The sequence below is a fragment of the Peromyscus leucopus genome, chromosome 1 (assembly GCF_004664715.2).
Source record: "Peromyscus leucopus breed LL Stock chromosome 1, UCI_PerLeu_2.1, whole genome shotgun sequence".
In the NCBI taxonomy this organism is placed as follows: Eukaryota; Metazoa; Chordata; class Mammalia; order Rodentia; family Cricetidae; genus Peromyscus; species Peromyscus leucopus.
This window is the reverse complement of record NC_051063.1, coordinates 135,163,770-135,186,954: the sequence shown is the minus strand read 5'-3', so window position 1 is coordinate 135,186,954 and position 23,185 is coordinate 135,163,770. Positions and strand designations below refer to the sequence as shown.

The window sequence follows — 23,185 nt, the reverse complement described above, 5'->3', positions numbered from 1 at the left end:
CCATATTTAGAAAACAGAGAGATGTCCACCATGAGGCATGAGAGATAATAGCAAAGTTCCCTCACAATGGGGATGTCAGGGACTGAACCTCACCATTACAGACACAACTCAGGGCTCAGAGCCCTGCAGGTACTCCAAAGGGGCAGAGTCCCCAATGAACATGCCATCAATAAATACCAGAGCAGGTGCCATGAAATTCCAATCAGAAGAATTTATAATGTGAAGTCAGATATTATATAGTGAGAAATAAATAAACAGAAATTGTCAGTCAAACTCTTGGCAGCTGGGGCTAGCATCCGAGGCAGTAAACGAACTAACTTCATAAATCACGTTTATGATCAGCCCCATTGCACATAGCTGCCAGTGGGGTTTTCCATTTTGTTGCAGGTGAGTGTGGTTTGTTGCGTTTTACAGAGGTAGGAAGTGAGCAGTTCCAGTGTGTCCCCACGGCAGTGACTTAAGGGTGTCAGGCCTAGATTGAGGCATACCTTTCTCTCTAGGTCAATGTGTGCATAATGGCTTAAGAGAAGGGTTCTGGCTTCTCTCCTGGAATAAAATTCAAGAGAAAGCCAAGGCTTCCAGGGAATTCTCATAAGGTATATTCCAAAGCTCTAGTACTTATTATGCACAGCTCAAGGACATAATGTGTGGGGAAGTGGCTCTGTTCCAGGGGAAGCCTAGGGGAATCTCTCTATCAAACGCTGTTCACCTCGTGGACAGAAATTCTGTTTTCCTTTGCCCTCTCTGCATATCGGGTGATCATGCTCTTTGTAATTCACATTGTCTTCTGTTTACTGAGGAAAACCTAGTGTGGATCAGGGAGGAGGGACAAAAATGTAGATAAAGTCTCTTAGAACCCTTTCCATGTTAAGTACTAGTACATCCTCTGCATCCACCTCTAAGTCAATTACATGAATTGGAAGGATGGATGGGTGGATAGATGGACAGACGGATATTTTAAAAGAGATGCATATTCCCCACTGTATGTCCTTTTCATTGTTTTTTTTTTTTTTTTTTTTTTTTTTTTTTTTTTTTTTTTTCCATGCTGAACTCTCCATTGTGGTTTTGGAGAGGAGGTATGGAGTGCTGATTAAGAACACATGTGTTAAACCCAAATGCTGGCTTCAAACTCTGATTCAGCTTTAGCTGAATAGACTTGGACATGTTATCCAAATCTCTGATTAATATATTTCTGTAATGAAAATATTATCAGCATCTGACCCCATTAGAAGGATTAACTCACATGGAATACTTAACAGAGGGCTTGGCCAATAATGACGTTTGACTTAAGTATGAGCAATCCTTATTATGTCTGGGCATCTTGCTCTTTCTGTAGCATCCTTCTATTATGTCTTAGAATCCATGCACAAAGACTGTTTGAACATGAATGTTCAAAGGAAGACGTGAATGCTTTCAAACCTTTTAGGAAAAAGTGGCTATGACTAAGACAATCATACAAAAGAGCTGGATTGGTCCAAGGACTGCTCTCTCCCGAATCCTGGATATCTCTGCCTGTGGTATCAAATCAGAAGATGGCCTCATCCTGCAGATGCCCTTTCCATAGCTACAACATCTGACTTTCCCTAATGAGACTGAGACTCCAATGCAGCTTGACAGAGATGGTGTCTTTCCCCCACTAAGCTGTTTTAAAACCATTCCATGGCTCTGGAAGATCCTCAGCAAGCAGCAAGCGGGGCAGTATTTAGACCCTCTGCTGAGCCCTGTGCTGGTGATTTGAATAATTCAGAACATTGGTGGTGGAGGGGAAAGAGGCTAAAATAGAACATCTACCTGGTTAATAGCCAGATAACCTTGAGTATCCCAACAGGATCAAAGAACACAACAGGGCTCAGGGTAAAGGGGCCCAATACTGTTTGGTGAAACACTAGAGAATTGTCCTAGGTATTCATCCCTGCATCATTTCAAGATCTCAGCTACTCCATTGCCTTAACCATTCAGCCACAACTACAGCCAAACATTAGGGAAGAACTCAGGGAATCCTGCAGAAGGTGGGGGGGGAGGCTTGTTGGAGTTAAAGAAGTTAAAGAAGGGCACCGCAAGAAAACCCACAGAATCAATTAACCTGGGCTCATAGGGGCTCACAGAGACTGACCTAGGCCTTCTGCATATATGTTACAGTTGTATAGCTTGGTCTTCTTGTGGGACTCCTAACAGTGAGGCGGGTGGATGTCTCTGATTCGTTTGCCAGCTTTTGGGTCCCTACTCCTCATGCTGGGCAGCCTTGTCCAACCTTCAACTTGATATGCCATGTTTGATTGCTATCCATGGGAGGACTGTCCTCCTCTGAATAGAAACAGAGGAGGAGTGGATGCAGGCAGGGGCAGAGGGGACATGGGAGGAGGGACTGGGAGGAGAGGAAAGAGGGGAAACAGTAGTAGTGTTGTAAAATTAACTAATTAGTTAATTAAAAAGCTATCATGAACCTCATTTGGATATCAACTTCGGTGTGCCTCATGAGCACCTTCCAGGTCCATCTGCTGTTCGCATTCTCATAGGTTCCAAGTGAGTCTTGCTATTTCTAAAGTATCTTTGCTAGGCTATTACATCTCTGTGTTGTCACTGGGATACTGATGCTTTAGGACTATGTTGTCTTAATGAAATGGCTTTATCAGCCATGTTCTGTGGCATTGGAAAATGTTTTCATTCAGTAGGCTGTCTCTAACTTTGCTCACCTAAGAATCCTGCCAATGGGAAAGTAATTGAATAATATTGATCAAGGACCTTTCAGACACAGAAGACCTAGACTTCTTTGCTTTTATCAGGCCCTTGGATTGTGATTCCAAAGTAGATGACAAATAGAGGTCATGGAGGAATTTACATAAGGTTGAGGTTGAGCATCCCACTTGTGGAGTTGGAAATAACCATCTCTCACTGCACCTCAGTCACTTTCCAGGATGATATGTGTTGCCCTTATAACTCCCATGCCAGCAAATGGTTCAGGATTTTATATACTGAATGTTTCCATGAATAATGTTCAAGGGCAACTTAACAGTAACCCTTTAAATGTAATCCAGACAGTGAGGAATGTGGAATCCAATTCATTTCAATACATGTAACCTAAATACACCCTATGCTCACATCGCTGTATGGAAAAATTAGTCTTTTCCTAGACAAATTTATTTCAAGTTTGAGTTACTCACTGAAAGGAACTTATTTACTGGCAAAGTATGTTCTAAGCAAACAAGGGGGTCTATTTATGACGCCATAATTTATGTGATGATGTGTCAAGAGCCAGGTGAAAATGTGACAGAACAGCTAAAAGACAATACATTCTATCCCTTTGGTGTGCCAGCACCTTTCCCAGAGACACATGCTTGAAAAGGGATTTGCCTGTCTTCTTGCACTGGCACTAAAGTATTAACCATATGTTAATTACAATTTAAGTGGAATTGACAGATAATCTAGGATTGAGTACATGTAATACATGGAGATGAGGAAGACAATTTCATTGCTGCCCAAAATGAAACTATGGGATACAACTGCATTCTTGGTGATGGTCTTTGAAAGGGACTGTATATATAAAAAAAAGAAACAAGTTTACTCAGAAGTATGGCCAATCAGCATTCCAGAAGGACTTAACAGAGCTCACACATTCCCTGGATTTTATTATTTGATTATTAAATAAATAATGATTAGTAAATAAGATCTAACAACTAAACCAGTGACTCTCAGTTGGGTCAATCCCTACCCCAGGGAGCTTTTGAAAGTGTTTGGAGACACTTTTGATTAGCACACACATAGCAAGAAGAGGAAGGCTACTAATGCTTCTAATACAAATACATTTATAACAATATCATATGATGAACAGGAAAGCCATCCACAAAAATAAAAAAAAAGAATTATCAGTACTCCAAAATGTGAGTGATATCAATAAGGTAAAACATTTGTAATTTTCTTCATCTCCATTGAACTCTGGTCAGTGGAACTACTTTCTGTGTGTCCGGTGTCTCTTCCTCACACTCTTTCTCCTACAACTAATCAATACCTTTAAGAGAAGTTATTGAAAACAGGTTGTGATAGACCACTAAGTAATTATGTAAAAGAATTGTAAAATCTTTGGGACAAAGGAGAACTAAGAGAACATAGTTTATCTCACATTGGTAACCTCCATGACTGCAAGAGAGATATTGAACATACTTTGCAGGAAAACAAAAACAGGTCTTCATCATGACCCAGAGCTACTGGGATTCAGTCCTTTTCTTGGGCCCTGAATCAACTCATAAACGTATGTATGTGGCTTTGAAAAACTCATCTCAACCCAATATTCACATTATAGCAACAAAAGAGGGTAGCAGTTTTCAAGATGATGCTTGTTGTTATGGTATTTGCTCATATTCAGATCTACCCGAATTTCTGCTCACCTTTAAACTCAATACAATAAATCCAAATAAACCAAGGGCATTGTTGTTTTATACTTTATTTGAGAAGAGACCCTACATAAACTATGTCAGGAGGATACAGGTCTACACATGATCTCATCAATCAATAAATGGAGTCGTTAACATAACATTGAAGATATGATACTATGAGGAAGACAGATGCATGACCAAGGAGTATTTACAACTCTCACATATGATATATTTATATTGAGATGGGTATATACATATATACATGTACATGTGCATATACATACATGTGTCCATACATACACACACACATATATACATATATATGTATAAAATGATTTCAAACAAAAACCAAGGAAAGAGTTTTCCTTATTGTAATAATTGTCACTTGAAAGTGAAGAATGATTGGCTGTTAGTGTCAGGTGTTAAATGTCTACCCCCACATGTAACTCCAACACCCATAGGTTTTTATGAGGACACACAGTTGTCTTGGGATGGAAGTGAGGGTGAAGAATGGGATGAGTGTATGGGGTTGAGAGCGAAGGACACGCACAATGAGAGAAATGACCTTTGGTGATACCATTAAATCATCCTTTTGTATTAAACATAAATTATTAATACAGTTTAAAAAAATAAGTTTCTGTTTTCTTCTGAGGTTGAGGAGGAAGGGAGGCAGGGTAGGACTAGAAGAAGGGTGAGTACTTGCCTTTCCAACACAACTCTTCCTGTCAACTGAGAACACCTCTTTCTACCCTGGGGCCATCTTGCCATCTTATCAAGTTACTCTTGGCTCTGTTCTGTTTTGATTTTGCTCTGTTTCACAAAAGATAAGTTCCTGGAAGAGTTTTGCATAAGACTGTGAATCTGTTCTCCAGAGGTAAACACAGCCATCATTTTAACTAGATTGATTCTCTAATACTTGCACACATCTAAATAAAGTTAGCATAAACAATGGAATTAATTTGTGAGAAAGGAAAATAATGGAAGGAATGACTTCTCAAGGAAGGGGTACTATGACTTAATCCTAGTGTATCTAACACCACAGTCTGCCATATTAACAGCTCCTCGGGAATCCAATCATGGGAAGCAAGCATGATCGGCATTTCCCAACAGCCTGTGGAATATAGAGTGAGCCTCATGAAAGAATAGTTCTGTTAAAAATAAAGCTGAAGATTGGTCAGTTGGGATTTATATAAGCAATCTAAGACCTGGGTGAGCACATCCTAACTCTGCTTCATCAAGGTCTTCAGCAAGTAACAATAACTTGGCAACACTCTACCCATTTTTGAACATCCTCCAAGCCAAGCCATATTGCTGCTCACCCCACTTCTCAAACTCAGTGAGTACATTTTCTTGGCCCCAAAACTGCTGCGTACATATGCCACATGTGTCCCCTAGGCCACACCCATTGTTCAGCAGTTGCCACAAAAACAAATAACCCTTCAGATTGCCACTATAGTTTTACAAACATTGGGAAATATACACAAACACATGGGGTCAGACAAGATATAATCACTTTACAGATATTTAGTACAGAAAGTTTAGGGATGAGGGGTGGGGTGGAAATCAGTTGCATCAGCACCCAAACTTCATTTGCAAAATTCCTCAGTGGGAACATAATGTCCTGCTAGTGCACTGAAGTAGGTACCAGCTGATTTTCCAGATATTGAAAGTTTGCTGCACAACATCAGCCTAAAGATAAAGGGACATGTAATGTCCAGTAGGAAAGAAATCAGTGTATATCATTTACACGGCAATAAATCCTTCATTTCCCTCGAAATAAGATATGTAAAGTAGCACTTAGTTTAATACAAGTTTTGTTCTGCTTTAGACCTAGCTGTAAAAAGCCATTCATGCAAAAAATTACCTCCAGTTTTAGCTGGATGTTTAAAGGACACTTCTCCTGAAAACAAGTCCCTTTCACTTAAGGAAGGGAAAAACATTCCACTCAGGATAGCCACTGCTGGCTGAGAGTGGAAAATGCAAGACTTTGGTGTTTACAGGGCACTTGCCTTGAGAACCCAGAAGTAGCACTGAGCGGGCCTCTGAAGAGGCAGAACTAGATGTGCCCTTGAAATTTTGAAGAATTTTTTTTCCAGAAAAAGTACAAGAACCTTGCTGGGGTTTCATTCTGGCCTGTTCCTCCTGAGGCATCAAAGGGGCTTGTTCTGAAGCTCATCTCAGACTACCTTTCTGCCTGCCAGGGAGTCATGTATCCCATGAAAGATGAGTTTGTAGCTCTTTTGTCATTTTATAGAAAATATTCTCTTATGAATCTCTCCTATAGCTGGTCTTTTCTGTACATATCTTTCCTTTACTAGGACCCTTCCTTGATTAAAATAGAAAACAAAGCTCTCCTGTTTTAACAGAATCAAAGAGAGGATATTTTGACCTGCCCACTCTGTAGTCATGAAAGCCACCCAGAGAAATGCAGGCTGCTGTCCTCTTTGTGTGACAAGTGTGAGCATGAATGGAACTGTTTAAGAAGGTAAGGCAGGAAGAGGGATGTGCCCCTCCCCCAACTTACCCCAAGATTAAACATCCCATTCCTGTTGAACTTGCTCCTTTGAGGCCTGACTATTTCTCTATCCTTAAAAGGAATGCTGCATGGTCTCTTATCATTAAATACTATGTATTGTTATAAGTAATAATGAGGGGAAAAGAAGGATGTGTAAGAGATGAGGAGAAAGGGGAGCTAGAAAGAATTATAGCTTGATCAGGTTTCAGATAATTCAGAGGCAGCCAAAATGGAGTTTGTGTAACACCTGTGAAGAAGAAGAAGAAAAAGGAGAAAGAAGGAGGAGGAGGAGGAGGAAAGAGCTGCTATTCAGTTACCATCTTGGAGAGAGGGCCCCAAGGAGGATGCCAAGTAAACAACAGAAGACTGTACTACCTCTGTGGTGACACCTATGCATTGTTGTGCTATAGGAAAACTGGATGATCACAAAGCATAGTGACAACATGTGCTTCTGTTACTCCCATTTTCCCAGTGTCTCCTTTGGACAGGCATGGGGAAAGCCATGAGGAGCTACTTCCAATCTTACCATGAATATTTAAGGCAAAAAGAGCTGTTGAACAGCACTCAAGGTTAAAAACTGGATGCCAAGATTCAAAGTAGTAGCCTTCCACAAGTTTCCAAAATACCTGATGACAGCATTGCTAGACCCTTCTTTGTCCTCAGAGGTCAGCACTTCCGCTCCACTGCTGGGTATTACTGCTTCTGGATTCAAACCAATGAACCATGGCCTTGTATATTGTGAACACTATGCTTATTTTTTTAGAAGTGGTTGTCAATGAGTAGTATTCCTTATAGGAGTTTGCAAGTCTAGGGTGCCTATAAGGAAGGGGTTCCTGCCCCAAAGCATTTCTACCACTGGTACCTCAGTCTTTCCCATCTCTGGGAAACCTGACTGTGACAGTCTATACTTTGTGAGCAGGCCAAGGATATGGCAGAAACAGCTATATCAGTTTCGGGAGGGGGCGGGGGAATAAAAGCTATTCCTGGATGTTGATGTTGGAACATGGTGCCTGAATGAAAAGCTGTCTGAGGAGGATTTTGAGAGCTTGTGAGAAAACCCCAAGGAAACAAGGAAAAGTCTTCTAACCCATGTTTTGCTGTAACATGGTTTGTTCTTGAAATGTGCTTTTGTGGCCCTCCCAATTGTAGTAAATATGAGTAGATTTGCTTCAGATTGATTACACATTGCTGCTCACGTTTGTTATTCAAAGATGTTTCCAAGCACCAGCTCTCCTTGTGGCTGAATACAGCCTAAACTCACATGAACTTTGTCCATGACCCTACTTAATCCTCAGAATAACCTCAGAATATAAATTGTCTGGTGCTCTGAATAAAGTTGGCTATTGCATGAGACTTCAGTCCGACTCATTTTTCAGCTCCACTCCCTCCCAGGTTCACACCTCCAACTAGAGCAGTAATACCTGGATCATAAAAATTTAAATATATAAGCACCCAAACTTAAGAATAAAATCTTCCAAGTTCAATGGGTAGGGACTGATGGAAAAATTCCTGTCTGGAAATCTAATCACCAGACTAGACTTCAGATGAGGGAAATGACTGCTGTCCCTGGTGCTGAAACCCTATAGCCAGATCACAGCAGAATTTACACTTCTGGGATGGGCAAAGCCAAATACTACTGTGAAACTAAATTGTCCTTTCACAGAGGTTAATATTAGGTGAAAGGTCTCAAACTGCATTTCAAATCACTTGGAATATCATTTGAGGCAAAAAAAAAAAAGCTCCAAAACAACCCTAATACCCATGAATTAACACCTTGCCAAAAATCTACGTGGGGTAGCTTACTCTACACTGTCTAAGCGATTTCATCATTTAGCCATGGTGGCCAAGATGCTGGCATGAATTAAGGATTCCATGCCTTCAGAAGAGAGGCCCACAGACAGATAGAGCACTAGGATCAGCAGGGATTGTGCACTGACTGTTTTTCCCTGATATCAACAACAAATAGGAGGTTGACTTGATTTGCTATGACTGAAGGTTTTAGAAAGGAATATTTAGAGACTATTTCACATTGTTCTAAAACACCAGTCTTTATTTCCTCTGTAACCCTAATTTTATTGTCATGTTCCAAGAAACTGAACAGAGCTTTTACTGTGCTCAAGAGAACATCTAAATGTGTAAACAACAGCTTCATACTTGTTTCTGACTTCCACCTCCACACACAAATACACACACACACACACACACACACACATGCACGCATGCATGCACGCACGCACGCACGCACGCACGCACGCACGCATGCACACACACACAACACAGCACACATACCTCAAAAAGTAAAACTCATCTTGAAAAGAGAATGTATTTCTTCACTGAATAGTACAGGAATGTCTGCTGGCAGAACTGATTTTTTTTTTTTCACATTTAGTCAGAATTTTCTTGCCCCAACTTGCTTTCTTTTCTTTTTAATTTGACAAATCCCTTGTGCAAACCACCAGGATCCAAACACATAATCAAGAAGACTCCTGTTGCTGTGGTACTTGTATCAGAAAAATAACATGGGCCATTTGGGGTTACCTCCAACCCCAGCAGGCTCAAGGGAGCCTTTGCTTTTAGACATGAACTATAATCAATCTCTGCTAGCCTTGGAAAAGAAATGTCCCAGTGGTCCCCCAAAAGGCTAAACTTTCAGAGAAGGGAATGAAAACAATCATTAAAGTAAGTTCTTACTGTTCCTGTTAGCGTATTAGCTCAAACTTTCCATGTTCATCAATTTACTTCTTAAATGATACCTCTGAGATATTTAATTTATCAGTCATGTCTATAGGAAGTCACACTGTGAAACTATTTGTTCCAAGAAGGCTTTAGCAAAGCTTAGAAGAGCCTATGCCCTATCCGAGAGAATTAGGAAACACCACTCCAAACCAGTTTGCCTTCTTCAATTTCACACCACAATTTACAAACATATCCCAATTTGGATTCTCATTTCAAAGAAATCTGGGGTGCTTTCTGCCTGGTAGACAACGGCAGGGGGAAAAATCACTCAGATAGAAGTCTAGAACAGAAAGTCTGTTTTCCTGTATCAGAAAAACAAACACTGAGCCCAAGGTCAAAAGAAAAAAGAAGATGTGATCATCTGAACTCCAGTGAAACATTTCCGAATTTCTCAGGATTCTTGGTACTCGGCTTTATTTTGCTTTTTCTCATGAGTGGTCAAAATCCTTTCACAACACACAGACAACATTTTGTCAGACATATCACACCTGATGGCTACTTGGAAATTGAAGGGAAATAACATTTGAAAGATTTCACTTTCCAAGTAGTCTTCGTAGCAAGGAACTTAAAATAGTGCTTGGCATCACAAACACCTGGGACATTTTTTAGAGACTGTAAATGACTTCACTGCTGTAACCTTGGCAATCTGGCCTCAGGATTTATTGTCTGGGGTTTCATTTTCAGCCAGACATGTTCCTCAGCAGGAGTCCCTCTGGAACCTCTCTGTTGTGCTCTGGGCCATTGAAAATGAAGCCTTGAGTTTGGTCATCACCAGGATAGCTTTCTCCATCTTCTGATTATTCCTGCCTTTCCCTTGTGAGGACCACAGTCCCTAGAAAGCTTCAAGATCATTATCACCCTCAATCTCCCTGCAAGATCAGCTTTAGTATTTGGTTTAAATAATGCAGTCTTACTTTACCAGGCATTATTCTGAAATCTACAGCACCTCTTCAAAGCAGCAATGAGTTGATAAGGAGTTAAAGCAGAGAAGATGCTATTTGGCTTCAAGATGTCCCAGGGTTCCATGCCAGAAAATGAAATCTACAGATCACCCCTACTAAGTGGGTAAAACATCCCTTTCTGCTGGTAGAATTGCAACATATTTTCCATTACTGTATATGCGCTGATGATTCAAAGTGGAAAATAGGTTAATGACTAACTCTCTAGAAACCAACCATTGGAGGGAATAAGGAAGGTGTACCTCAAACACAGCCAAAAAGTCAAATGTTTCAACCACAAATAGCGCCAGCTGCCCAAGGAGTAGGCTTTCCCAACCATGGGGCCCTAGGGACACCACTGAGGACTGACTCTATTGCTCATGATAATCCTCAGTGAATGGCAGGCAGGAGGCTGTTAGCAGAGCTTTTACAGAGCAAGAAGCTGATCAGAAAGAAATAAAGGCTCATAGGATCTCTACCTTTGGGCTCCATTGCTCCCTCCCTTTGCATCTGTCTTGACATTTCTTCATAGATAGAACTTAAAATAGACCATCAACTCTTTCCTAAGGAAATGCAGATAAAAAAAATTAAAAACCTGGGAATCACAATGAAGATATTAGTAGAAACCAAGAAAAGAAACGTGCTTACGCTGTCTAGAGTTATGAGAGGGGAGAGATTGTTTTTAATGTGTGTGAGTGTTTTTCCTGTATGAATGCCTGTGCACCACTTCCATGTCTGATGCCTGTGGAGGCCAGAAGAGGGTGTGAGATTCCCTGGAACTGGATTTACAGGTGGTTGTAAGCTTCCATGTGGGTGCTGGGAATCAAATCCAGCTCATCTGGAACTGCAGCCAGTGCTCTTAGAATCTGAGCAATTTCTCCAGCTCATGAGGAAAAATAGGATTTTTAAAAAAATAAGTGGTTGTGTCAGACGTCAGACATGATGGATTTATTTTTGACTAGTGGATGTGGCTATTTGTGTCTGTAAGAACCATTGCTGGAACAGCTAAAGCATCTGTTGATATGAAGTGATTTGTGGACTAGAAAGTCTGGCTTCCCAGATCCTCAGTTGACCTGTCCTCCATCGCCATTCCACGGTGTGTTGATTCAGTTCCTTTCTTAAGGTACAAACCTTTCTCGTGCCATCACAATAAAGATCACCTCCACCAAATCTGTGACTCACTCTTTTAACTGTCCCAAGACTGCATAAACCGTGGCTGACACACAGAGCTCTGGACCATGGGGAGACACGGCCCCCGCTCACAGTAGACTAGAAAAAAAGAAAAACTGTACTTTGTCATTTACTAGAATATTCAGCAGCCAGGAAACAAGACAGAAATGTGAAGGAAAACATGCTTGTAGGAAGGCTTGCTTTTCTTAAGCACGCCAGAAGGATGAGGTGACTTCAAAAAGACAGACTGGGGCCTTATAATAGGCCGGTTGTACCAGAGTCTCCTGTGCCAAAGCAACTGATGAGGCGCTAATGAGCGCTAATCATTTGGTCCATGGAGCTGGAAAGAGACTGATGGATGGCTGGGAGAACAGCTTGCTTCTTTCTGCAGAAACCCAGACTAAATCACAACATGCTCAGGCTAAAGAGATCAGACACCCAGACTCTCCTCCACTTTCTAGAGCTCTTAGAGCCTGGCCTCTAAAAGGTGAGGTAGGGAGCTGGAGACAGATAAGATTTAGAATTGGGAGAGAGCTGTAAGTGAGAAACTGAGCATATGGTGCAAACAAATGACTCTGGCCCTTTGGAATGGGATGTCTGCAGATGTGTTCTCAGGGAATACCGGCTATGATATGCTTTGTCGGGAACTAACCTGAGCAACAGATTAGAATGGAGTGGCTTTCCTCATCACTGCTGTTTGAGAGAGAGCAGTCTGCAGCCTGTTTTCCTGCTTTCAGTTAAGAGCTGATATTCACTCAGGTGCCCAGACAAACGCCCTATAATCCAGCCTCTCAGCTCCTAACTCAGCTCTCTTCTTGTGTCCCAAGGACTGCATGCCACAGTTCCACTAGAACACTTGAGTTTTATAGCCAATGGTTAGGTCAATAGTCAGCGTAAACTCATTCACATTTATCTTTACACATAATATTTATGATGAATCTGATACCCCTTCCCCCAGAAAATTAATTACAGATAATCAGAATCAAGGTTCAGTCTGTTTGGTGTTTTTTTTTTTTTTTTTTAGACCTTGAAAAAAAGATAGGGAGGAGTCCTGTCTTTATGTATGAAAATTTTGAGAACTTGGGTATTTTTTTTCTCCATCAAAGGAGCCTCAACTTTGTAAATAACTCATAATGCAGAAAGTCATAGGCTTTGTGCTGCTAATACAAACAATGATGAGGCACAGTGAGGAAACCACACGTGTGGTGCACTCATTTGCACACACACGCTGAGATCAAGGAAAGAAACACAAATGGGGCACTGTGGTCTAGACGCAATAGAATTACCCAGGCATTTGCATGCATGCGCTTACTTCTATTCGGAAGTGAAGACATACGACAAATAACAGAGAGGGTGAATATGGTTTGTTCTCCATCAGCTTGAGAAGCTAGAAAAACAAAACACAACTCTGATAATTGCTTTTAAATAAAGTCATCAAGATTTCCTCTGTGTGACTGCTATATTGCTCAGCCCAGAAACCTATTTTCTTAGTCAATAAACACAATGTCCTTGGCTAAAAACTTCCTAAAGAAGTATCTGAGAATATAGAAAGAGATCCCCACTACTTATACTAAAGAAGCAAAGAAGGAAAAATAATTTGAATGAGAATCAGATTCAATGACTCTGCAGAGAAATTTGTTCTTCAGATTTGGGCAGGGTATTCTAAAGTCCTGAGGTGTGTATTCAGAAATGCCTGGGATTATGTTGAGTAGCTTTGCAGAGTCTGGAGGTAGCTGGGACCAAGATGAAGGTCCCTTTTCAGAATTTTTGATGCATGATATGTATGTACTTTTGATGTGGGCCACCTTATCTGAAAGGTTTCATCTAACTATGGGATCTCAGTGTGGCATCATGCCATGAGCAAGAAGGGCTCAGAGCTTCCTACAAGGCGCTATCCCAGCCAGGTGAGTAGGAGTCTGGGATGCCTTTATTAAAAGGACCAGAGGAAACACCTGTATAGAAGACAAGTCCTTCCAGCCGCCAGACCCTACCCACCTCATCTGTGGTCATGACCTTGTTGCATTTGCTGTTTTCTTGAAACCTGAAAGACTGGAAGCATACAGATGGACCAACTCTGGGCCCTTGGCTCCTCTGCAGACCATTTCACTTTTAGATCAGTCATAAAACTGTTTGTCATGAGTGGAATGTCTTTCATGCCTTGATTTGCCGTCTCCTCTGGGAGAAAACCAAAACAGTGACAAGAGCTGTCACTCTGACCAAGCAGCAAACATGAGACAGGACTATATCATGCTCACAGAAAGGTCAAAACTCCATTTCTGAGGGTCAGACCCCAGCCACAGTGCCTTTGCTCCCAGAGGCTAAAAGTTCATGGACTGTGAGATCAGGAGGTGGAGACGGAAGAGGGGGTTGATGTGGGTGGGCCACCAAGGGTTTCAGATGGGATTTACAGGGACACGCCACATGCATCTCAATGAGCTGTGCAGTCAAATTCACTGCACAGAGGTTAATCTAGATGTCAACATTGTCTGACAGCACTGAAATTACTCCAGGGCAGGGCTCCTTCAGAAGTCTTAATATAACAGTCAATTCCATCCTGCCTGCAGGAAATGAAAGTTTTCTGCCTTGTGTGCCGAATCATTCGGCGCCAATTTTCTCACTGTTTGAAGTCCAAACTGTTTGTGGTCCTGGGATTCACCTCATATTATGACTTTCTCAGACTGTCAGAATCCAGACCCTCTGTCTCATGGAAGCCAGAGAATGCGAACCCAGAAAAAGGGGGAAATGAAAAAGCAGAAAGAAGAAACTCTTTACTGAAATGTACTCCTCTCCTGTGGGCAGCAGAAGTCACAGTACTGGACCAGGCTTTCTCTTCCTGTCCAGAAGTAGCGGCAAGGGCACCAGGCAAGTGTCAGGCAGCTTAGAAATAGAGACAGAACACGGACTAATCTCCAAGGGGAGAAATTGAGTAGGTCCTACTACTCCAGAGAATATAAACTTAGTTCCTTTTAAAAGTCACACTCCTAGGAATGCTTCTTAAATGAAATAATAAATACCAGATTTGGATTTGAACGTGTGATTTCTCACTCACTTAAGGGGATGAACTGCATCCAAAGGAATGCTAGACTACACAGTGCTTAGCTGGGCTCTCACACTACCTTTATTCTTGCAGGAAAGAGGTCTAAATTCCAACTGCCTAAAATGAGAAAAGACTGAATCCTCTCAGATACACTAAAGGAAAGCAATATCAAAATGCCTGGAAGCACCTCAGAAGTAGGAGTTCTGTAGGCTCCTTGTCTTCTGTGTTATCTCAATCCATCTTCTATTAAAAGCATCTACTTGTGGACTATAAATATCTCTTGAAAACTCTGTGCTTAGATCTTGGAGTTCCATATCTTCCTGGATGATCAGGAAAAAAAGTTAATAGAATTTACCATCTTACCTCTGTATGAAAGACGGAATTTTACTTGCTGGTTTAAGACAGCATTCTTATGGCAAATATCAAACCAGGCCTTGTCTTAAAGTTGGAACCTAGCCACCCACAGGAAGGGCAATCTGAATTCTATGATTATGGTGAGGAATTCCAAGGATTCACATATTTGAAAGTATCATAAGGAAACCCATGATTTTATATGATTTAATATTGCTAACAAGAAGGAAAAGAAAAGGAATTCCGAGTTCTCTCAGGTGGAGTCCACATCTCATAGAAAGGTGTCTCTGTTGGTACATTAAAAACTTATTGCACACACACACAACACACACACACACACACACACACACACACACACACACGTGTATTTGGAGAGAATGCATTAGAAAAACAGAAACCCTGTTCAGAAGCTAAAATGCAGGGCCCTGGGTAGGACAACCCAGTGTATTGAAACAAATTGTCACCTCCTCCACCACCATCACATGTGCCTATGAGACAGCACAATTGGCTGCTTTCCTCTCAGGTCCTCTCTTCCCTCCTGGAGGAGGTTCCATCTGTGCGCTCCCCCCCCCCCCCCCGTAACTCCAATACCAAATCCCAAACAACATGTAAGTAGAAAGGGTTTCTGCATGATGAGTTATCAGAAAACCAGGAGGGATGATGTTGAGATGTTCGGATGTTATTGTCAATATAATTTAGTATGGGGAGCATCAGATGATCAAACTTTATGAGATAACCAGTTTCCCTTCGGGACGTTCCTGAATATCTCCAAGGCCAGTCCACCTCTGCAGTTCTCATCCAGGAGAAACATAAGGTACAAAGAGCATCCCAAACTGCACTGATTTGCTGATTCCAGGGAGGCTTTTGTGACTCTGTGAGCATCGAGTGGATAGTTAGAACACATGATGTGCATATGACTAGAACTGAAAAGGAATGCTTCCCTGGTAATATTCGAGCAATCCTCCAACAGGTTCTGAAGTCCAAACTGATGTGTTTAATAATGATGCCCAAACTTGGAACTCCCCTTCCAGCCCTGTTAAGTATTGGTTGAAACAATTTATTTGGTACCAAATACATGTGAATCTTGAAGAAATAAAATCATATTGAGTGACTACAGCTCACAGGGTCTGAGCTCAAGGTGACATTTTTAGCTTTGAGGTAAACACCTTGTGCATTTTAGCAGGTTGGTGCCCAACCAAAGCAGACACTGGAGTTTGAGGTTGTCTCATGGGACTCATGGAATCTGGTTTCATTGACTGATCATCTACAAATATTTCTATGCTCCCCTGGAAGCAAAGAATTGCAAAGTTTGCAAAAACTCTCAGGTAAGTATAAAGATATTACTGCTGCTGTTTGGTTCAGAAAAGGGAAAAAATATGCCACCAGTCTTATTTTGCGACGTAAAAGAGAAAGCATGTATATATAAAAATCTATTGGTTTCCGGACCCAGAGTCCAGATTACTACTTGCTTTTCATGGGAGGTGGGCAGGACTGTCTCCATATTCCAGACTCATTTCTGCCAATGTGGGCATGTGAAGTCGGGAAGATGGCTGGTAGGGAAGGGTAGACTCCCCTGAAGAACACAAATACCGACTCCCCAACTTGTGTACCTGGATCCTGCACCAGGGTCCCTCAACCATACCAGCCACTAAATACTCTTTCCTTTCCTTTCATGGTCGGTTTTTGTCAACAGTAATTTTTTTGTTCCTTTCCCTCCTTGCCTTCCTTCCATTTTCATCTGTCATTTCTAGCAAACAACCTTAGAATAGAGGCGTAGATGGGACTTAAAATAGCCTTTCAAACTAAGTAGACACTAAGGGTCCACCTAGTTTAACCCCATGTATCTCAGGCGGGAAGACTGATAATCAAAGAAATGCTGATTTAGCCCAAATCACATCACACGTAGCCAAGCACAGAGGCAGGGCTCTCAGGGGTCTTTCGGCTGTATGCAGTGCTCTTCTGGCATGGCTGACTCACCCTACTTCTGTTTTGAAGCTCTTCACTGGGTGCTGGTTTCTGTCCTAGTTAGCACCAGAAGTACTTGCACTAGTGTGTTCCACCAGGTAAGCGTCACCAGAGATGACCAACACTGTTCAGCTCACGCCCAGAAAAAAATGGAGGCTCTCCACCTCCAGTGAAAAGCCTTCTCTGGGAATAACTTGTGCATGATCTGCTGAGTGGAGGAAGCCCAAAGTCCTTTGTCGATTGACTAGCGAACGCTTAGTGACCCTTGACAACCACTCACAGTTAAGAGCCGAAGTAAGTCAGAAATGAGCATCAAGCTCATGCCCAAAGCAAATAACTAAAAGAACCCTTGGCCATGACACCCTGCTCTACAATGGATATCCAAGTCACCCATTGTTAGTCCAGGAGTGGCCCAGGTGACAGGGACAGGGCACAGAGATGAGCATGGGTTCCCTGGAACATTCATAAGTGCTCACAGTCAAGTTAACTTCAAGCTAAGGGCTAAATCAATTTGGCATGGCCTTCAAAGGTGTAGATGTGTTTATGTAGAAAGCCGGATGGAGCAGGTGGCAGTGGCTACATGGGCTCATGGGATGTCAATTCTAGACTCATTGGACCGACCACATTAGATTCTTTCCAAAATAAATAAATAAATAATAAATAAATAAACCACCAATAACAATTTTCTGATCTAGGGGAAGGCTGGGGTAGGGAATGAGACAGAGTGCCCCCCTCACCTCAGTCTGAAGTAGTCTTAGACACTTTAAATTCTTGCATGTTGTGACGTAGGGGGAAAAGAGGATCAGACTGACTTACTGGAACCAACCCCAGCCCAAGTACAGTATGTCCTCAGAGACAACCGCATTCTGCTCGTGCAAGGCCAAAGGAGAATTTTCTAGGCATCCCAGAGTGATGCTGATAAAAAAAAGTGACACAGTGACCCCGTGCTGTTAGAAGCTAAAAATTCAGAGCTAGAATAGGATGGGGACGTAATAAGGGTACCCCTTAGTTTGCACATAAGGAAAGCATGACACAGTGAAGTGAGTCGTCTATGTCCTGTGCCAGTACAGGAGGAGTAAGACACTCTGCATACTCCAAAGCCCTAGAATACACTTCACTATCCAAAGGCTGTTCTGCATGTTCTTACCCTCCAAAGTACCTTGAGCCCTTTCTCCAGCTTTCCAAGGTCCACATGTAAAAATCTACACAGAGAGGTTGCCAGGATAGTAAGAAGGTTGGTCCCGTTCTGCATCCCTCCTAACTCCATTGCCCTCTCTCTTACTGTCACACAGGCAGCTGATAATGGAGGGCATTGAGGGGAGGTGCCCCTGATGCCAATGTGGAAGCTCATGGAACTAACACAAGGACACTTGAGCAAGTTCAGTCTTGTCCCTTCTCCCAACTATCCCATTAAGGCTCTAAACTCCTTCAGTTCTCTACTTCTTCCAGCACGCCACCCTCTGCCCCAAAGCCTTTAGATCTGGGAACATCACTTCTAACTAGAAAACACTTTCTCCTCACCCCACCCAGTCATTCCTTGCCTGAATGTCTCCCCCTTAGTTATCCAGATTAAAACTGGAATGGAAACTTCCACCCAATGTTCGTCTCCCCAGCAGAGACCAAAGCCTCAGGTGGACTGATTCGAGGAGTAATAAAGAAGTAATTGCCACAGAATAGCAAAGAGTTCTTTTGAAGGGAACAATCCAAAGAGCTTTTCCCTGATGTCCTCAGGGGCCAGGTACCCAGCAGAGTAAGAAGTTCCACACTGAATTCCTAGTTAGCCCAACTCTCTCCCCAGTCCAGCTAAGCAGGCTTGCTGATACCTGAATCCCAACCATGGCTACAATCTGAGCACAGCTCTTTTCTATTTGAATAAAAACATTTGTTGGTATTTTTTTTTAAAAAAAAAAAAAAGTAAAACCACAAACACATAATCCAGTCCTAAATCCGCCACGGAGTTGCCATACTTCAGCTGCCTTGGGCTGGCCAGGGTATCCAGGCTGTAGACAGTTTCTTCAGCTGGAAAGGAAAGTGATAGTCCGTGACTCCTGGGAGCTTCTGGTAGGAAAAAACGTCTGTTAGGTAGCTCTGTGCTTGGGATGAGTTGGAGAGACTGATACCCTAAGAAGGACGCATCCCCTCCTCCTCAGCAGGGTGGCTCGGTGTGGCCAGGCTCTTGACTCCCTGGGGGCATTTCATTGTTGTGTCTGAGAGCTGTCCAGAGACCTTCTCTCTTGCAGTCCTCAGCAGCATAGGTGGGAAGTCAGTGATTCCCTGGGAGCTCAGGCCTGGGGGACTGGCCCCAGCCCAGATGCTTCCTTGTCACTCCCTGGTCAGCAGCTCTTGGTCCTCATTAAGATGCCAAGTTTGTGGCACTGGTCACTCATTGGACATCTTCCAGAGAAGCTTCAGCTGCCGCACCACACTGGCCACCTCCCACACACACTCAGCCCACAAAGAGATTTCTCAGTCCCCGCCTTTTTCACAGCAGCTCAAAGGCAGATGCATCAATCCTTCCAAGGGCTTAAAACGTGAGGAGAATGCCAAGGGCCCAGCACAGGTGCCAAGTAGATTCTCCTCTGCTGGCTTTTGCCAGTGCCAGGGTCTGACTTCTTGAAACACACATGCCTCGGGCTCTCACCTGGATTCCTTCCCTGGCAATTGGGTTTACCCAGGACTTGATAGAACCTCAGGATATGGGGGAAGCAAGATAAGAAATGAGACCCAATGGGGTGCCTAATTATGATCTACAAGCCAATAAGCAAATACCCTGAAGCCTGCTGTGTCCACATCAGCAGATGACACTAGAGAATGTGGACTTTAAACCTCCAGACTCCCAAGGACCTGAAAGTGAAAGGACGGGCCAGAGTCCTCCCAGCGATGGAAAGATGAGAGGCAGTGCCTCGAGAGGATCCAGACTTCAGTGGTTTTTAGTTCCTCGGTTCGGTCCTTAAAATCCATCAAGTCCAGTTCTTCAGGTTCAGAGGATCAAACCTGTCCAAACCTAGGAAGGAACTTGAGGGTGATTTACATCTAGAAGGTTGGGGTTTGCTCTTCCCGGAGTCCCCCACCCTGACTTATTCGGTGTTTAAGTGGCTCGTGGATGGCTTTGCTCTTGAGTGATCTGGTGTTGGTATTTGTTCAGTATTTGCTCGTAGGTGTCGTCATCGATTCCCAAAAGCATCAGGACTGTATATTTTGTAGAATGGACAAATTAGAAAATTGTCCCAACGAGGAGGAAAAGACTAGAGGCAAAGGTCAAGGCAGACCAGAGATGTTTCCAAAGGGCCTGGACTTCCAGAATTGTTTCCTTGCCAAGCATCATCAAGGGATCACTCATGTGCATTGATGATTGTACACCACCATGCCTCCTCCCATCCTCTCTCTCTCTCTCTGCCAGTCAAGACGAAGAGCTCTGAAAAGCCAGAGCTGAAGAAGCATGGGCTACAGCTTAAGTCAAGGGAATTTCATTTGTGTTAATAATAATATTTAAAATGTTCTCAGTTGTTAATGTCTTATGGTTTTCTGTATCAGCAGCGTCTCTATGTATTAGAGAAGGTAATTCTCTGTAGATATAGATAGATAGATAGTTATATATATAAATATATATGTCAAACTGCCTTACAGGGTTTCTTTCTTTTGTTTTTGTTTTTGTTTTGTTTTTTTAAATTCAGTGTTGTATGTGTAGCAGGCACTTGAGTTTATATGAAGATGTTCGGTTCAGTCAAAGATGGAAGAAAGGAGTTGAGATGAGGAAAAAGTGGATATGAGGCAGGGAGAGAGGAGGCAACAGAGTATAAATGCTTGGCCACCAGTCACACTAGCCGAGAATGTCCAGGTAGATTGGGGTGGCCTTCCCCAAAGCATGGAGGATTTTGTAGATCTCCTTAATATTCAGCCGCTGTTGGGGTTCCCTCTGCCAGCACCCCAGCATGACGTCATATACCTCTTTTGGGCAGACTCGGGGTCTCTCCAAGACACGGCCTTGGGTGATGCACTCAATGACCTGAGAGAGCAAAGAATAAAGAAGTTATATCCAGAAGTTCATTCAAAGCTCATCCTTGGTCCTGGGACTCCTACCTAGTAACAGACATTAGCTTTACTCATCAGAGTAAACACACAGAGCCACACACACAGGCTGACAGCCAGGTTAGGAGGCAGCCCTACTTTTCTTCTCTGCCTAGGCAGATGTTGCAGGGGTGATGAATGGTGCAGGTGGATCTCATTGCTGCTCTCTGTGCTGGACCTGCTGGGCCAGAGCACATGGACCCTGACTCCACTCCACACTGGTACCTATCCTTTTTATTTCACAGTTCTGTAGTCCTGGTTAACATCTGGATTGCCTGAGTAGCATTCCTCTCCTACCTTGTTATAGAAATTGGATCCAGACCACCCTTTCTCCACCTCTTAGCTTCTGTGATTTTGAAAACCCCTTATAGAGCTCTGTTTGCCTGCTCCCTACATACCTGTATGCTCCCTGCATACCTGTCTACTTCCTATATACCTGTCTCCTCTTAGTTGCCATTTATTTTCATCTAACTGTGAATATATGTGTTATGCATCTGTGCATGTGTTTGCATGTTGACACATGTGTGTTTGTGTGGGTTCACATGAGAGAGTAATTGGGCAGGAATGTGTGTGTATATATGCATTGTAGAGACCCACAGTTGAATTTGTGTGCCTTCCTTGCTTGAATACCACTGTCTCGATTGAGGCAGTCTCTCCCTAAACCTGGAACTCACCATTTCCAGTGACTCCTGTAGCCAGCTGTGCCTGCCTTCTGCTCAGATTTCAGGCAGCTGCCACACCTGCTTGCCTGTGTTGTCTGGGTTCTGTGGATCTGAACTCCAGTCGCCATGCTGGTACAGCAAGTGCTCTGTCCACTGATCCATCCTTTAGCCACTGGTTCCCATTTGTAACAAGCTCTTCTCCCAGCCACAGCCTCTGTGCAAACCATCCTACTTGCTTCTGAGCATAGGACCTTTGCTCAGCAAAGTCTACCCTCCTCTCTGCAGTGAATCACCTGTCTCATTTCTTTTAAGATTTTTTTGCGAAGTATTTTATTGATATGCACTTTTAAAATTCTACTATAACTACAACATTTCTCCCTTCCCTTTCCTCTCTGCAAAACTCCCATCTACCCCTCCCCAATCTCACTCAAATTCATGGCCTCTTCTTCCATCAGTTGGTATTATATGCATATAGATACATATATGTATACAGATATACAGATATATTCCTAAATATAATCTTCTCAGTTCGTATAACATTATTTGAATGTGTGTCTTCAGGGCTGACCATTTGGCAGCCAATTGGTGCTCTTCCCTGGCGAAGAGCACTTCTCCTGCTCCCGACTTTCCTCCGCTGCCCATAGCTCTTTGTGAGCTGCTAGAGTCACTGCTACCTGGGTGACCAGCCACTTCAAGTCAATTAACCTCAGAGGATCTCGCCACCCTCGTCTGTAAGACTGGGATCTGGAGTTCCAGAAGGAACCAGTGCAGCAAGGAAAAAAAAAATGTACTCTACTGAAGGGATGGCTGCAAGGTGCAGGAGACCCAGGCACGTTCTTTCCAGCTCCATTCCAATCACTCAAACACATTTCCTTTTAAATGCTGGGAATTGAACCCAGGGCCTCAAGAGTAGGCCATTTCTGTACTACTTATCTACACTCACAGTCCAGATACATTTTAAAAGAACTATTTACTTTCCCATTGGTGTGTAGCCGTTCTACACAGTACTGCGTTACATAAGGACATTTTAATACAAGTATATTGTGCTTTGAGTGTATTCTCACTTGTAATACCGCATTTCCCCCATTTTTTCCTTAATTTTAACACTAGACTTTATTTTCTAATTAGAAAATGCAGTATGAAGCTTCATCCTGGCATTTTGGTTTTCTTTGGTTTTGTTAATTCTCTTCGTATCATTTTCTGTCCCTCCCCTGATACCACTCTCTACACTTCTGCCCCCTCCACACCGTCCTTTCTGCTCTCACGTCTCACGTGTCCTCATGTAGGTTTCCCCTGGTGCCTCTTTTTCCCTCCCATCACCCCCTTTCTAGCTTCATACCCTAAATCCCACACTCACTCTTCTGTGTACGCAA

At 42.8% G+C, this 23,185-nt stretch overlaps 1 protein-coding gene across 4 annotated transcripts in view; it reads right to left on the bottom strand.

Moving 5' to 3' along the window:
• Window positions 1-12,733: 12,733 nt before the first annotated feature.
• Ntrk3 (neurotrophic receptor tyrosine kinase 3) overlaps window positions 12,734-23,185 on the bottom strand; it is a 372,046-nt gene continuing 361,594 nt past the window's right edge. For all 4 annotated transcript variants that reach the window (XM_028879200.2, XM_028879201.2, XM_028879202.2 and 1 more), the window contains one exon: window positions 12,734-21,088. In XM_028879200.2, coding sequence (XP_028735033.1) covers window positions 20,903-21,088 — 186 coding nt within the window. In that variant the 3' untranslated portion in view covers window positions 12,734-20,902. The remainder of the gene's footprint in view (window positions 21,089-23,185) is intronic.